Below are 16,427 nucleotides of genomic sequence, written 5' to 3'. Positions count from 1 at the left end.
CCGAAGAATGATCTCACGTTTTCTGGGGGTTACAGACACCACGCTCCCCAATGATGCTTGCAGTTTTCCACTCTGGCCAGAAGATGGCAGCATGCACTTTTGTATGGCTGCTGCACATTTCCTCGTTATTGGGGTTTAATGCTAACTCATTAATACTGAATGTTAGATTTTAGCTTTACAAATGTTACCCCAATGATCATTCCAGTTGGAGGCCCTTAAGACTGAAACTATCAACTCGGATAATGTGGCCCAACAGCAAAAATGGATTTGTTACATTAATTCACTGGAAGGTCACACTGATGACAAGGACACTGAGCTGAGGACTCAGCCCCTACGTGGAACATGACATTCCACAAATGCCTGCAGCCCTCTCTCCAACCACAAAATTCATCAAACCAGACCACAGTCCCTGTCTTCTAGCACCAGAAACACAGCTCCTTAACTTACAAGTGTTCTTTTTTTTTAAAAGCTTTTTAAAAATGTTTATTTATTTTTTAGAGAGAGACAAAGTATGAGTAGAGGAGGGACAGAGAGAGACACACACAGAATCTGAAGCAGGCTCCAGTCCCTGAGCTGTTAGCACAGAGCCCGACATGGGGCTTGAACTCAGGAACTCAAGATAATGACCTGAGCCGAAGTCTTAACTAACTGGGCCACCCAGGTGCCCATAACAGCATTCTTACTGACGGTCCTCTAAGAGAGGCAAACATGGGTCTCTTCTTCGGTTTGCTATTTATAGTTTTTCTAAGAAAGGAGCTGTTATTTTATTTCTGACACATTTAAAAAGCTGACAATGTTACCTTAGCTTTTGGTGTATTAAAATGTTTTTGTTTTTTGCTTCATGCCACGTGAGAGCCAGGTTCCCAAGAGCAGACTATACATCATGTACGCTTGCAGCAGAATGCACAAATCAGCTGTCTAGGTAGAGGTATCCATTTAAACAGCACAATAAATAAGTCTTAAGTATGTTATTTATCCAAATAGAGAAAATGTGGTCATTCCACTAAACATAATGGCTTTTAGCATAAGAAAGAGGCAAGAACTCTTGAACTTGAATGCTAACAATGGCTCCTCCTTCGATGATGCAGCAGATGTGCAGAACTTGGTTCATTCTCACCAACATTCTCCCTGACCTCCTTACACCACACACATACTACAGATGTATGCAGGAGACTTAGCATCAGATGACCTCAAAGGTCTCTTGCAATCCTTAGATTTCAGGGTTCTCAGATGAGCTAATCCAGTGGGCACGAGGCTCCAGTCCGGCTCTCAGGACATCCTACAGCGTCACTGTGCTTGTTTTCCAGTCACCGCTTAGGACCTTGCCCATGGGTTTACTCCTCAACTGAGGCTTCTACTGAAAAATTATTTGCAAAGGCGTTTACAGAAAAAATGCTGCTTCAGGACCCTGGCCAGACTCTTGTGCAACTGGTTTGACTGTTCCTGACCATAAACAGAGAGAAGCTCTTATACGACATGCAGCAAGACACATAATGGTCAGGTTAAGTGCAGAACGTTTACTGTTAGAAAGGATCTTATAGATCCTGTAAAGTGAGGTGACTATGTGATACAAGTGAGAAAACTATGCCAGAGAGGGTAAGTCATTTGTCCAAGGCCAAAGGGAATGGGTGAACTAAGAACAAAGGACCTACGCTTTCACCAAATACGTCTGGGTGCTAAGGAATAGATCCTTCATTAATTGATAAAGTAAGAGGCTCACACCATAATTAGGAAGCGGCGGCTGGAGGTGTTGCTGGGGAGACATGTGTAAACAAATACATGATTACCCTATGACGTAGTGAGTTTCACAGTAAAATTTTGGAAATAGAAAGTGAGAAAGGCTCGCTGGAAGAAGCGATCAAGCACTGTAATACATCTGAGGAACATCTAGAAATTCTGTGTGGCTAACGCCTGGGAGCCATGGAAAGGAGAGGCAGAAAATCAGCTTGAGAGAGCCAGAGTCAAGGGCCTGTGTCACACTAGCATCTGGATGTTGTCTTCTAGGTACGAGACATTTTACAAGAGCAGAGAGACCCAGGCAGCATCCGGCAGCCACGAGGAAGGGGATACAGAGAAGGCTGGATGAGAGAGAGCTCTGGGGTGGAGAAGCAGATCGTGATTTGGGATTGAACAAGAAAGGGAACAGAAGGGACTCTCAGGGAGATTTCTCTGTTTCCAGCATGGAAAAGCAGGTGGGTATTATGGATTTACTTGTGTCCCCTCCAAAGACGTGTTGCGGTCCTAACTGCTGACACCTGTGAATGTGACCTTATTTGTAGAAATGTTCTTTGTAGATGTAATCAAGTTAGGACGGGGTCATGTTTGATTAGGGTGGGCCCTAATCCAACGTGACTGGTGTCCCTGTAGGAAGAGAAGAAACACAAACACACACAGAGAGGCAGGCCATGTGATAAAGAGGCAGAGATTGCCATTAAGCAGCTACAAGCCCAGGAAAGAATGCCAAAGACTGCTGGAAAATGCCAGAAGCTAGGAGAGAGGCATGGAACACATTTCCCCTCAGAGCCTTCCAAAAGGAACCGACCCTACTGACAGACGGACTCTTCGAGAAGAGGGTAGATAATGTCTGGGGATGAGGTAGAAGATTGAGTTGAGTGGAAGGCAGGGGAAAGCTGCTAAAATCTTCGGTGACTGCAGGAGCTGACACAGCTAGCAAAAAGCAGACCCGAGAACCAGAAGTGAGTGACTTAGCTCAACTGTATGAGCCCCAAATGTGATATGGCTCAAATGTGGCATGGCTCAGGAAAGGAAGGTGCAGAACTAAGAGAATGTTGACCCTAGCTCCTAGCTTTAGGAAATTCAAGATAGGAAGTAAGAGAGTTTGTTCCCAAGACAACACACTTTATGTTTAATAATAAGCATGAGTGACCCTGGCCAAGTTCATGAGCCTCTGTGAGTTTCTGTGTCCATGTCTGTAACATAGAGATGAAAATACCTCCCTTGAAGGGCTGTTGAAGGAGAAAGTGAAATACCGTATGAAAAGGAGCTGTAGCATGAGAGGATGTATTATTATTAATATTAATGACAGAACAAGGTTTTGAAGAGCATAATGGGGCAGGGGGCCTTTCTGTTCATTCATTCATTCATTCATTCATTCAAGTATGAATTAAGCATTTAATACTGATTCAGGCTCTGAAACATAATAGCAAACACATCAGAAAAAGTCCCTGTGCACAAGGTGTTTATATTCTACTAGGGTAGAAATCCCATAAATATATGAAATATAATTTCAGATTGTGAACACTGCTTTGAAGAAAATGAAACAGAGTAAGAAGGGGAGAGAAGATAAGTAAAAGAGCAGAATTCCAATGCTCTTTCCATGATACTCCATCACCTCTGAACAGAGACATGATTTCTCATAGAAGACATGTGTGTGTGTGTGTGTGTGTGTATTTAGATATATATATATATTTAAATTTAAATCCAAGTTAGCCAACACATAGTGTAATAATGGTTTCGGGAGAAGAATGTCGTGATTCATCACTTCCATATGACAGCCAGTGCTCATCTGAACACGAGTCTCCTGGAAGATTCTTATTTACTTCTGCCGCCCCATCACATTTAGCCCAGAATACGCTGAGAAAGAATTCACCAAGGAGGAACTTTATCACAGGCTCAAAATGGGAATGTACACTGAAGAAAGAGTACAAGGAAAGAAACGATTCTTGATCACTGAGTCCTTTCTTTGGATTCTGATACTCTTCTGTGAGTATGCACAACCTCTAAGGGCCAGGTGACGTTTATCCTGCCTTCTCAGAGTGGTCCGAGACCCCCAGCAGCGGCAGCACGTGAGAACTCGCTGGGCCTGATCTCAGACCCAGTGAATCTGAAACTCTGGGGGCCCAGAAATCTGTGCCTCGGCATTTCCTCTGGTGACTTTCATGCATAGTAAAATCTGAGAACCACTGGTCAATAGAAATATTACTTAATGATAAACAGTAGTAATAATCACTACCAATAAGTGAGTGCTATGTTTCTAGACATTGAAATAAGGTTTTTTTTAAACATACATCCTTTAATCCGTGTAAGAAGTGTTGGGTACAATCATTCCCACTTGGAGGAAGAGGACAATGGGGTGTAGAGAGTCTTGGTAATGTACCTGGTGACAGACAGGGACTCAAACTCCCATCTTCCTGACACCAACCCGCCCACCCCGCCACCATGGACTGTCATAATCAGTAAGGTTATCCTGAATAAGAAACTTCTGGACTGGATTTATCAATCAGTGCATGGCTATGAAATCACACAATCTCTTAACATGCTTCTCAATATCCTGAATTCCTTTTGTTATATATATATATGCATGTATTCTTTGAATTCTGTACATCTGCTCACCTTAACGAAATAATTTAATATCAAGAGGATTTTTTTCCCTATAATGGATAGAAAGGGAAATAAGTGACCAAATGTTCATAAACAAATTAGGTTCTACTGTGACAGACTTTTACTCAGCAAATTAATAACAAAGCTCAGTATTTCAGGAAGGTACATGCTTCTTGGTAGAGCAGAATAAGTAGGATGACTTCTCATAAAATTGGCTTGAAAACAGAACTGAGCACATCCTGAGAAAAAGGACTCCTGTCCGTTTCCATATCCATCAGGCCTCCTTTCTTCTCCAGCTCAGAGCCCTGTTCCCCCTGCTCCCTCTGCCCGACCCCTTCGGGGAGGCCCTCAACCCTCTCCTGAGGTCTCAGGCCTTGGATATGTGGGTTTTAGATCTTCCAGCCCCACACCCTGAGTCTCAGCGCGGCCCTTCTCAGTGCAGCCGAGGGTAACCTCCGTCAGGTCAGATCATTCAACCCATGATTCCAGGAACTTCTTCCAAACCTGTGAGTCTGCCTGAGAAATAGTTCCTGTCCTGCCCACGGTGTCTATACCTCATCCCAGGAACCTCTGGGTCTGGGATCTTGTCTTTCTGTCACTAGGCATCAGTGCTCTGGCCTCTGGGTCCCAGCCCTGGGGTTTGGGCCTTTGCTCCCGCTGAAAACTGTGATTCAATCTGTTTTTTCCGGGTGTGTCCTGTTACCAGCTAAGCCCTGACTGTTGATATTTAGAGTTAGGACACATTTTAATACTCTGAGTATTGGGTGTGCTCAGGGAAAGCAAATATTCCTGGGCTCCATCTTTAAACATTTTGAGTCAGTGGGTTCAGGGCCCTAGAACTTGTATATCTTCTCTTTTTTTTTTAATTTTTTTTTTTTTTTGAGGGGGAAGGGGCAGAAAGAGGGAGAGAGAGAATCCCAAGCAGGCTCTACACTGTCAGGACAGAGCCTGATGTGGGGCCTGAATCCACAAACTGTGAGACCATGACCTGAGCCCAAATCAATAGGTGGATGCTTAACTGAGCCCCCCAGGCGCCTAGAACTTGTATTTCTACCATGAGTCTGAGTCAGTCAGTTACTGACCGGCATTTCAGACCCTCTCTCAAAACCTTCTCCCCGCGTAAGAGATGCGGGCAATGCTTACGAGAGGACGTGTAATGGAATGTGCGCGTGGAAATGAGGGCCTCCGATCTGGTAGCTTCTCAGGGTCTTAGAGTTCCAAATGGGCCACGGGGCTCAGGTAAGAACACAAGGAGGACACAGCTCAAGGGCGGCTGGTGGCAGGGATGGGGCAGGGCAGAGAAGATCTGCGTCCTGACAAACAGCATCTGAGAGACTGGCTTCTGAGTCATCGCCTGGTTTCTTATCCTGGTTCAGCCACTTACTGGGTGGGAAGTCTCTGTGCTCAGGTTCTGCATCTACACTTGAGGGAAAATTATGGCTCTCACCTCAAAAGGCTGATAGGGGAACACAAGTGCCTATGTATGTAAAATGCTTAAAACATTGCATCATAGATGCCACGTGTTTGTCATTTTTCTCACTACCTTTCATATGCCAGGGACAGAACAAGAGATGTAGGAATGTGAAGCAGGCAGGACATTCTCCATATCTCTCTCTTCGTTCTGACCTACATAGGCCCCTGCCTCGGGGTCTCTGCACTTGTATTCTTGTTTCTGGAATGCTCCTCCCTGGGTAGTTCTTCCTCCATCCCTTACATCTACATGATATTCTTTCTGTGATCAACCTACTTAAAGCAGCCCTGATTCCGGCATGCCCTGTTCCCCGCTTCATATGGCTCCAGAGCCCATCATTCCCCGATGTCGCATTTCACTCTGGTTTATTGCCATTTCCCTCACGTTGAATGTAAACTCCATGAGAACAGAGACTGCTGCATGTTTGGTTCACTTCTGTATCCCCAGTACCTGAGGCAGTGCCTAGCAGGTAGCTGGGATTCAATCAATACTGAGTAAATGAGTGAACGAACAAATGAATGAAATCTTGCCCAGGCTGCAGGGGCTGGAGGCGTTTGGTCTATGGGATTCCCAACTCCTGGAGTAACAGATCCATGACCATAGCCCCCTAGCACGGGTACCTTTGAGATGACAGAGTGGGTACATGATCATCGCCAATGACGTGGTCCCTGACAAAGAGTGTATTTGCTGTGTAAACGTAAATGTTAAGTGCTGTCCTTCATCTGCGGAGACGATGCGAACCTACAGTATAGACGATGAGCCACCTCCTCAGGAGAGACGGCAGCTTTGCCGAGGAGTACCCAGCACATACACGGAGTCTGCCGGCACACATTTCTAGAAGCGTGGTGATGCAGTTCTTCCTGGGCGGGGCCGGTCGGGGAGACTGACCTACAGGAACCTGGTCGTATTAACAGCTGCTCCACAGACTCCCAGCCCAGGTGGAAAACGAGGACCCTGACTCTCAGAAAGCAGAAATTCTGCACACAGCCCTGCGCCATACCCATGGTCTTAGATAATCGGCACCCTCTGGTGTGAGATGTGACTGAGGGAGTGAGAAGGGGAAGGGATTTATGGTGTCTGAGGCAACAGACAGCCACGTAAATTCCCTGAATCCATTTCTGGGAGTCAGTCGTTAATTTGGTAGAAAATGGTTACTTCTGCCCAGCCTTCCCAAATTCACTGCTAATGTAAACCCTGCCAAACACCTGATAATTGCCTTTTGATAAGATATACCTTAAAAAGTTTCAAGACCCAGTGAGGCTATTTCTAGAAAAAGTTTTCTTTTTTCTACTTTATGTATTTTATATAATTTTCTAGGAAATCTTATCAAGTTCCTAATTTCTAAAAACTCCTGACAGCAGGATAACAGTCCAATAAAGAACTGAAAGACTGTCAATCAAAATTTTTTCAAAATGGAGAGTTTTCATTTTCATAAGTGATGAAGAAGCCTGGACAGATTCATTTTAAAGTTCTAGAATCAGAAACCGGAATCGAGGGTAGAAATGCTTCCACTTTTCCTAGTTTGGTTTAAAAAAATTACTATGATACACTTGTGGTTAATTATGGAACATTTAACATTTTTTTCCTTAAAAGGAAATATTAACTCAAATTGTTCATACATCTAAATCAAAGACTTCTTACAACATACCTTTAAAACAAAGCAGTGGTCAGTGGGTGCTTTGTATTTTATTTTACACTGAATCCCGTAGTAAATGTTGACATTTTCGAACTGTATAAAGCATGCCAGATCTCGAGATGTCTGAAAGAGAAGGGAAACAAAATCACCTTAACTGAGTTGACAGCTAATAATTTTTCAAGGTCGTCCTTGATGGCACAATGTAGGATTACATTTTAGCAGAAGAATATTGAATTTCGGTAACTTATTTGGGCATCTATCATGTTTAAGTCTTCTAAAATTAAGCCTGCATTTTAAGAGGTAAATGTGCACACCCAAGATGAAACAGTGTTCCACAAGCCCAGAAACGGAGCAGAAGATTAGACTGCTGTTCTAGCACCTGCTGTGGACTCTCAGAGGCGGAGCGGTCTGGCTGACCTTGAGTCATTGTTATTGATGCAGTCAAGACTGCAAGTCAAGGTGACTGGACATCAAGTCAGAAATTTCATTTTGGCTTTTGCCATTCTAAGTCAGTGATGGATTTCATGACTGAGCATTAAAAAAGAAAAAGTCTTCCTCAGAATGAACTAGAAGAGGTAAATTTGATGCTCAGTAAATTAGCACATACTTCATGCACTTGTCCCTGAGAAAAAGGATTCCTCTCATGCTTTCTCGTGAGTGCTGGTGGGGTTGCTATGGAAACAGACACCTTTCCTCCATGTAAAATATGAATTGTGAGGACTGTAGCCTCTAATCTACATATTTGGTTATACTTCCGTTACAAATTTGCTCTATTACTGTTTTTTTTTACCTTCACATCCTATAATTCTTTACCAGGTTAGTGAATAAAGAATACAGGGCAGAATTGCTACAACTCAGAGCACAGTTAGTCCTTTACATATGGTTGCAGTTTTTTTCTTGCAAGATCTTTTCTTCTGGCTTTTCAAAGTCTTGCTTTTTTTAATTAAAAAAACCAATATATTCATAATTTTGAAAAATAATGCATTAGATGTATATATTATAAAATGAATATTTTCCTCCACCCTCCTTTTTTCTATTTTCACTCTTTTCTCTGGACATACCATTGTTTATAGTTTGAAGTATTTCTTCCAAATGCTTGTGGGTGAATGTTTATATACATATGTGCAGACACACCCACATACATACATACATATACATATACACTCACAATTTGAAAAACATGAATGAAATTTTACCATACTCTCCCATGGACTTGTTGTTTTCTAAACATGGGGTCTTTCTATGTTAAGACACGTGAATGGGTACATGGCAGTCACGTAATGGCTGCACATCATCTCACTGAACAGGTGCAATGATTTGTTGAGCCAGTCTACCCCAAATGACTAGAGGTTATTGCAATATTTTGCTCTTGCAGACAATACTGTGCACATGAGCAAATATTTCCACGGGACAGATCGCTAAATGTGCAGCTGCCTTTTCAAAGGGCATTCCCCTTTATATTTGAATAGATGTTGTTAAATTGTCCCCAATTGGGCTGTACTGGTTCACATTCTCGCCTCCAGAGCACGGCTGTGCCCACTTTCTTACTCATGCCTACTGAAATTTGGATATTATCAATATTGTTAATATTATCAATCCCACAGGAAGAAATATTTTGCTTTTTAATTTACATTTTCCTTATTACTAGTAAGACAGAACAACTTTTTAACTATTCACTGGCTACTGATATTTCTTTTTCTGTAAATTCTCACTTAATAAGTATTGCTGTCTTTCTGTGAGTACGTTTATCTTTTTCTTATTGATTTGTTGAGGGCTTTATATTTTATGGATATTCATATTTGGTTATACATGCTGAAGTGTACTCTTTGACTCTAGAGTTAGTCTGTAACTTCTTTGGTATCTTTGGCTGTAAAGAATTTGTCAATTTTCTCCTTTATAATTTTGAGCTTTTAGTCTTGTAGAAGAAGGTTTCCCCAACCCTGAATTATGAAAATATAAACCCTTGTTTTTTAGAAGAAATTTAAAAGAAAATATAGATAAAAGAAGGTTTTTAAATTTTTTTCTAAATAGATTTAATCAGCCTAGGATTTAATGTGGAATATGGGATGAGGTAGGAAACTACTTTCTCCAAATGGTGATACAATTACTTCAATGCTATTTATTAAATAGTTATTTATTGTTTCCCTATTGCTAGAAAATGCTCACTTCAGTTTTCCTTATATTATCAGATCTCAGTGTTCATTTGTTTCCTCCACTTGTACTCCAGTTTTATCTAACATTAGGAGGAGGGGTTCTACCTTAATGTTCTTTTTTTTTTTTTTGGAACTGTATCTCTTTCTGATGAATTTTAGAATCAGTCTGTGAACTTCAAGTCAAAAAATCTTACTGAAAGTTTCCTTGGGATTTAATATATAGAAAGTTTGGGGGGGGAATTCATATCTTTTCATCTAGCAACATGGTACATTTCTATGTATTCAGTTCTATTTAGCTTCCTTTACTAAATTTCGTATTTTATTCCACATAGGTCTTGAGCATTTCCTGTTAAGTTTATTGTTAGGTATTTTGCATTTTTTGTTTCTACTATGCATGAAATACTTCATATTATATTTTAATTAACGTATTATTTGTATAAAAGAAAATAATTTCTTGTTTGGTGAATTTATTTGGTCTTAATAGTTTTTCAGTTGAGTGTCTATTATAGTTTCTGGTAGCCAATCATATCAAGAGCGAATAAAGAGAGTTTAGGGTGTCTGGGTGGCTCAGTCACTTGAGCATTTGACTCTTGATTTTGGCTCAGGTCATGATCCCAGGGTTGTGAAATAGATCCCTGTATCAGACTCCATGCTGAGTGTGGAGCCTGCTTAAGATTCTCTCCCTCTCTCCCTCTTCCCCTCTCCCCGACTTGTGCTCTATCTAAAATAAAAAATTTTTTTAAAAATTTAAAAAAGGAATAAATTTTGTCTCTTCATTTCTAAAAATTCTACTTCTTATTCTTTCTTTTGACTTCTGGCTTCTTCCTTCATTCCAAGGTTAATGGTAGCAATGAGAGAAAGTACTCTTGCCCAAAGCCAATGTGAACACTTCTAATTTTATCACTGTGTTGTGACAGGTTTACTTATACATCTCATTACATGTAAATGTCAAAGACTAGCACTTCCAAGATAATTTGTGTGTCAGCTGTTACATCCCCAGGGTGGGGCTGGACTGAAGGTGGCACAAACAGGAAGGTATAAGTTCTCTACGACTGACACTAAGCAGGCTCACTCTCTGCCCTCCACCACGCATTACCCATAATGCCTCTCCCGCATCCCAACCGAGCTAAGAGAGTCTTCTAACTAGAGGAGCAGAGCTGGATATTTCCCACGACCTCACTTGCTTGGGAATGTGGGTCAAGCCTAATTAGACGCCTGCAGTTTGTACATATGCCATTTGGTAGTGGCCTGGATCCGGCAGTGAAGGCAAAATGTTTCAGCATACCCCAGATATAGAGGACAGAGGTATACTAAAGCTTTTTAATGCTGAGCAAAAGATGGAAATGCCCCAAGCCTAAAAAAAGATCTTAGGGAAAGCTAATGGTCAGAACGAGAATCTAAATTCATGTGAAAGATGAAGAATTTACAATATGCTTGTAGATCTGATGCAATAATCAATCCTGAATCACCAAGTAGAAGTTAAATGAGAGCTAAGATCCTCTCTTAAAACAGGCAAGGAAAAGCATACAGCACACCTCAGAGAATAATTTAAATATTGAGAGAATAAGGGCTATAATCTTAATGTAGATCTGTCAGTGCTTATACCTCTGATTCCAGATAAAAGTTTATATTCAGACTACAGAACACGAGAGTAAATACAGGGGGAAAAGTCCTCACAAATAGGTATGTAAAGTAACAAACTACTCTCTAGAAAAGTGCTTCTGCTATAATTTTTGAAACCTGACTTTAAAACAAATAAAATTCTTTACCTTCAGGAGAAAGCTATGTAAAAATTCAAAAGGACTTCCGTACTTCTGTCAGAATAGGGTATGTATTTGTATAAACACTGTAGTAACACAAATCTCAGAGGAAAGGAGTGTATTTAAGTTGCCATCTGAGGATTTCTTCAGTTTCATTTTAATAAAGTGATTTTTTGATAAAGTGTTTTATTTATTTTTTTCTGACCTTAGTCTTTCCTTTGGGTACATAATAAATTCCAGAGGCCCGTAAAAGAAAATAGCGCCTTTTCCAGGATTTCTTTCCATCTTCTTTCAAATAAAGAGCTCCTTCAAGTTCTGGCACAATGATGGATGTTCCACAGAAACTTTCCTGAAATTGAGATTCCGATTATGGAGAACACATGAAAGAAAACACGCAAATTTTTGTTCACATTTAAACAAACTATGGCAAACTAGCCTTTTAGTTATACCAGTGGAAAGTCATTTGTCTGTCACTCTGAATGCACACACTTATGCACGCTGTCTGCCAAAGGACAGCAAGGATATAATCCTACACACAAATATGTGTATGTTAATTTATTCCTGGGATAGTTTTCTTAGTGAATAATGAAGAAGGCAATTATTAATACTAATACTATGGTATTGGAAAAGGAGTGGGACAAAGCAAATTCTTTAGATTATGCATATATTTGTGGATAATGAAGTAATTCTTAGTAAATTTCTTTTAAAAAGCAATGCAGTACAAGTACATTATCATTCTATTCCAGTTCGAATACTCAAACTTATTTTTGGCTTTCTTTTTTTGTAACTCTCAACCTCTTTCTATTCCATCACATGAAGGTAGGATAACTTTTAATTTCGTGCCCTGCCAGGAAATGTATATGCAGTGGAGCTGGGACACATTTTTGTTCACATTCTCCCCCAATTTGGCTAGCATTAGTGCCTTGTCAATAATCTCTTCAATCAGATATTTGGCCTAATTTAGAAAGCGGGATAGTGCTGATTTTTCATAGCGTAACATGCTTTGTATTTTCTTTCACATTCAGCCTTTAATACACTGCTGAAGTCCTGGAACAAGAACTATTCAGGCAATTGTATAAATCAAGGCACAAGCTGTCCTTGGGTTAGGACGGCTGATGATTAAAAACCAATGGCTGTGGCAGGAAACTTCACTCGCCCCTCCCTGTCTGTCAGTCTCCATCACTGCTAGGTACAGTCGGAACCCGAATCTCCTTGCTGCTGGGCACACCTGGTGCTTTCTCTTCCTCGACGCAACCTGGAATCTGATAAACGCAGAGAATGTCCCCCTTTCTACTGTTGCGACCCTGTGGGAAATACCCACTGGGTATTTGCATCTCGGCCTCAGAAGCCGGAATCTGTAACGTGTTTTCGGGACCTTGGGCGTGGCAGAAGGTTCTGGTGCCTGCTCCATCTGGTACAGGCCTGCGAGAATGTGGTGGGGTGAGAAACCTGTGCGGGAGCCTGGCCAGATCTTGGTGAATAAGAGAGAGGGTGCTAGTCTGTGTCAGCGAACTGGCTCCAGGGGCGACTGTGGGCCCAGAGCTCAGCAGGTCGTCTAAGTTTTCAGAAGCCTCAAATCTACTAACAACACAAGACAAGGTCAACACATTTTTGAGGGTCACGAAAACCTGGGCTGGAGCCCTACTCAGGTTTCCCTCACCCTCACAGACCTTGACCTCTGCACTCATCTGCATTATGTGCTGGGAACAGAGCCCTGATTTTAGCATAGTTACTATGTGAAAACTCACTAGGAGTTTAAAAAACCAAACAAACCAACCATCAAATGAACTTCTGGAACTCGCCCTTGTAGTGATAATGCCGAACATCTGCACAGTAATTGACCTGGTGCTTCCACCACCGCTCTGGATTGCGGTAATAATTCAACATGTTCCAGGGCACTGAAGTTCTCGGCCTTGCCCCATGACACCCGAACCTCAATGGCAGACCCAGACCTGTGTCTCCTAACTGTAAAGTTCACACTTCCTACCACAGCTGGCTACTGAAAGAACATCTTAGAATTCACTGTAAAGAAGGTTTAGAAATCCTTACATCTGACTTCTGGGGAGCACTTGAGTAATAAAAAACATGGAGTGTTAAGAGATGGGTTTTATGTGGATTCATAAGTGTTTTCATTGAGAATCACTAATCTAACTTCATGAAAGTAAAAGATAGTCTAAAGTCACAATTTTAAGCAACTGACTCAAAGAACCAGTTTAATTATCTAAATATCTATAATTTAGCAGTAATTTGATTTTAAAACCCCAAGTTAAAATTTCAGTGTGTCTTAGAATATCCCATTGTTCCAAGAAGCAAATAATTTAAAAATAGATACAGTTAACATCCTTCTCTTTTCTTCTACTTGGCAAAATTACACTTACCTCAAGTAAGGATTCCTTGTTCTTAGCATTCATTTTCTCATTTGTTTCCTTCCCTTCTTTTTTTCCTTTGTTATCCAAGTAAAAATTCTAAAGAAAACATTAAAAGATCAGAATGAGTTAAATGTTCACTGCCATGCTAGCCACTGCAAGGGACCCATTGGCTTTCTGGAGAGAGAAGACGCACCTAATAGAGAAGAAAGGTGGGGACCACAGCATATGGTATCTGTCACCCAAGTGCCTACCGAGGGTTCACCGAGTGCTGACTACTGAGGCTGATGTACAACCTCTTCTTCCCGTAGTGCACAAGCACAAGGAAACAAACAGAAGATAGAAAACACTAGCAAAGGACAGGACAACATTTCATTGTTAACTGTCTGGAGCGTGTGTCAACTGCTGGAAGGTGGGAGACCCCCACGTGCTGGACAAGCCTGGGTGTGGACTGTGGGTGCAGCCCCATGTGCCTGTGGATGCCATGTAGCCTCCTCAGGGCCTGTGGACTAGAGATTCTGGCTGATGGAGAGAAACTTCAAATCTCGATTTTTATAAATGTTAGGACTACTTTTAGGATTTATAAACCACATGGGTCAAGCACAGCACAGAGTTTACTGCTTGGCAACTTCTAAGGACAAACAGAAGCAGAAAGGGCATTTCTGGAAAGAGAACTAGCCTCACAATGACAGCGAAGACCGTGGTTTTAAAGCATTCATGAATGGGTGCATAGTCTCTACGTAGGGTTTGTATTGATCTATGCATCATACCTTGTTAACACTGAATATCAATGAGAGGGCTGAAACTAAGTGTTACATGAATAAGTTTCCAAAAAATCATGAGTATCCAAGGATTAATCTTCACATATCCAGTAAAGCTGAGGTATCAATATATAGAGTGATTATTATGAGTGACCAGTGAGAATGTTTACATGAAAACGGAGAGTTTTGTAAAATAATGCATGAAGAAATGGATTAAAACTAGAACATATACCTCTGGAGCACAGTGATTGATTACGGGCTCTCCTGAATTTAGACACAAATGTTTGTTTACGTCATCAGAGTGTTTCTCCAAGGGTGATCCCCAGACTGGCCTGATGCTCAATAAAATGCATGCTCTTGGGATCCCCATCTACAGAGCTGGAACCTCTAGGGTGCGGCCTGGAAATCTGTATTCCAACACACTTCCTGCATGATTTTTATTTGCACTGAATTTTAAGAAAAGAGCGTACTATGGGTGGCCAACAGACACAGGAAAAGATGCTCACCATCACTCATCATCAGAAACTTAAAAATACACATTAAGACAACAATGAGATACCACCTCATATCTGTCAGAATGGCTAAAATTAACAACATAAGAGAGAACAAGTGTTGGTGAGGATGTGGAGAAAAAGGAACACCCATGCGCTGCTGGTTGAATACAAACTGGTGTAATTATTCTAGAAAACAGGATTGGAGGTTCCTCAAAAAGTTACAAACAGAACTACCCTCTGATCCAGGAATAGCACTACTGGGTATTTACCCCAAAAGTACAAAAGCACTAATTCAAAAGGATACATGCACCCCTATATTTATTGCAGCATTATTTACAAGAGCCAAATTATAGAAGCACCCCAGGTGTCCATTAATAGATAAATGAATAAAGAACACACACACACACACACACACACACACACACACACAGGAATATTACTTAGCCATAAAAAAGAATTAAATCTTGCTGTTTGCAACAACAGAAATGGAGCTAGAAACCAAAATGCTAAGTGAAATAAGTCAGAGAAAAATAAATACCATACGATTTCACCCACATGTGGAATTTTAGAAACAAAAAAAACAAGCAAAGGAAGAAAAAACAGAGATCCAAACCAATAAACAGACTCAACTACAGAGAAAAAACTGATGGTTACCAGAGGGAAAACCTCTGGGGTGGGGAGAAGGGGGAAATAGGTGATGGGGATTAGGGAGTGCACATTTCTTTCTATCTTTTTAAAAAATTTTTTATGTCTTTATTTTATTTTGAGAAAGAGAAACAATGTGTGAGCAGGGAAAGGGCAGAGAGACAGGAAGACACAGACTCTGAAGCAGGCTCCGGGCTCTGAGCTGAGAACCCGACACAGGGCTTGAACCCATGGACTGAGATCATGACCTGAGCCGAAGTCAGATGCTTAACTGACTGAGCCATGCAAGTGCCCAGGGAGTGCACTTTTCATGGGAAGCACCAGGTGATGTATGGAATTGTTGATCACTAACTATACTGTCCATCTGAGACTAACAGAACACTGCAGTTAAAAATTTTTTTAAGTTTATTTACTTATTTAGAGAGAGATGGAGAAAGGGGCAGAGAGAGGGAGAGAGAGAGAATCTCAAGCAGGTTCCACACTTTCAGCAAGGGCTTGAACTCATGAACCATGAGATCATGACCTGAGACAAAGCCAAGAGCTGGATGCTTAGCCAACTGAGCCACGCAGGCACCCCAAAATAACACTGTATGTTAACTATACTGAAATTAAAATGAAAACTAAATATTTAAAAAAAGAAGAACAGAGTGTACCGAACAGAAGGGAAGGAAGCAAAGTGCACGCAAATAAAACATGCAGAATTAGGATATTTCCTGAGAACAGAATGCATAAAAATGGCGATTTGCCAACTTCAATTGGGGAAATCAGTCAAGTACAACTGCTTTAGTAATTCTTACTGA

At 41.1% G+C, this 16,427-nt stretch overlaps 1 protein-coding gene across 2 annotated transcripts in view; it reads right to left on the bottom strand.

Annotated features, from left to right (window-relative positions):
* The window catches only part of APBB1IP (amyloid beta precursor protein binding family B member 1 interacting protein), a 66,704-nt gene that overhangs the window by 14,174 nt on the left and 36,103 nt on the right, over positions 1-16,427 (bottom strand). For both annotated transcript variants that reach the window (XM_029954382.1, XM_029954380.1), the window contains 3 exons: positions 13,740-13,826; positions 11,567-11,710; positions 7,461-7,571 (listed from right to left, as the gene is read on the bottom strand). In XM_029954382.1, the coding sequence (XP_029810242.1) occupies positions 7,461-7,571; positions 11,567-11,710; positions 13,740-13,826 (342 nt within the window). The remainder of the gene's footprint in view (positions 1-7,460; positions 7,572-11,566; positions 11,711-13,739; positions 13,827-16,427) is intronic.

This window comes from Suricata suricatta, chromosome 10 (genome assembly GCF_006229205.1).
Source record: "Suricata suricatta isolate VVHF042 chromosome 10, meerkat_22Aug2017_6uvM2_HiC, whole genome shotgun sequence".
NCBI lineage: Eukaryota > Metazoa > Chordata > Mammalia > Carnivora > Herpestidae > Suricata > Suricata suricatta.
Note: the sequence above shows the minus strand (reverse complement) of the source record. Positions and strands in the feature narration are given on the sequence as shown.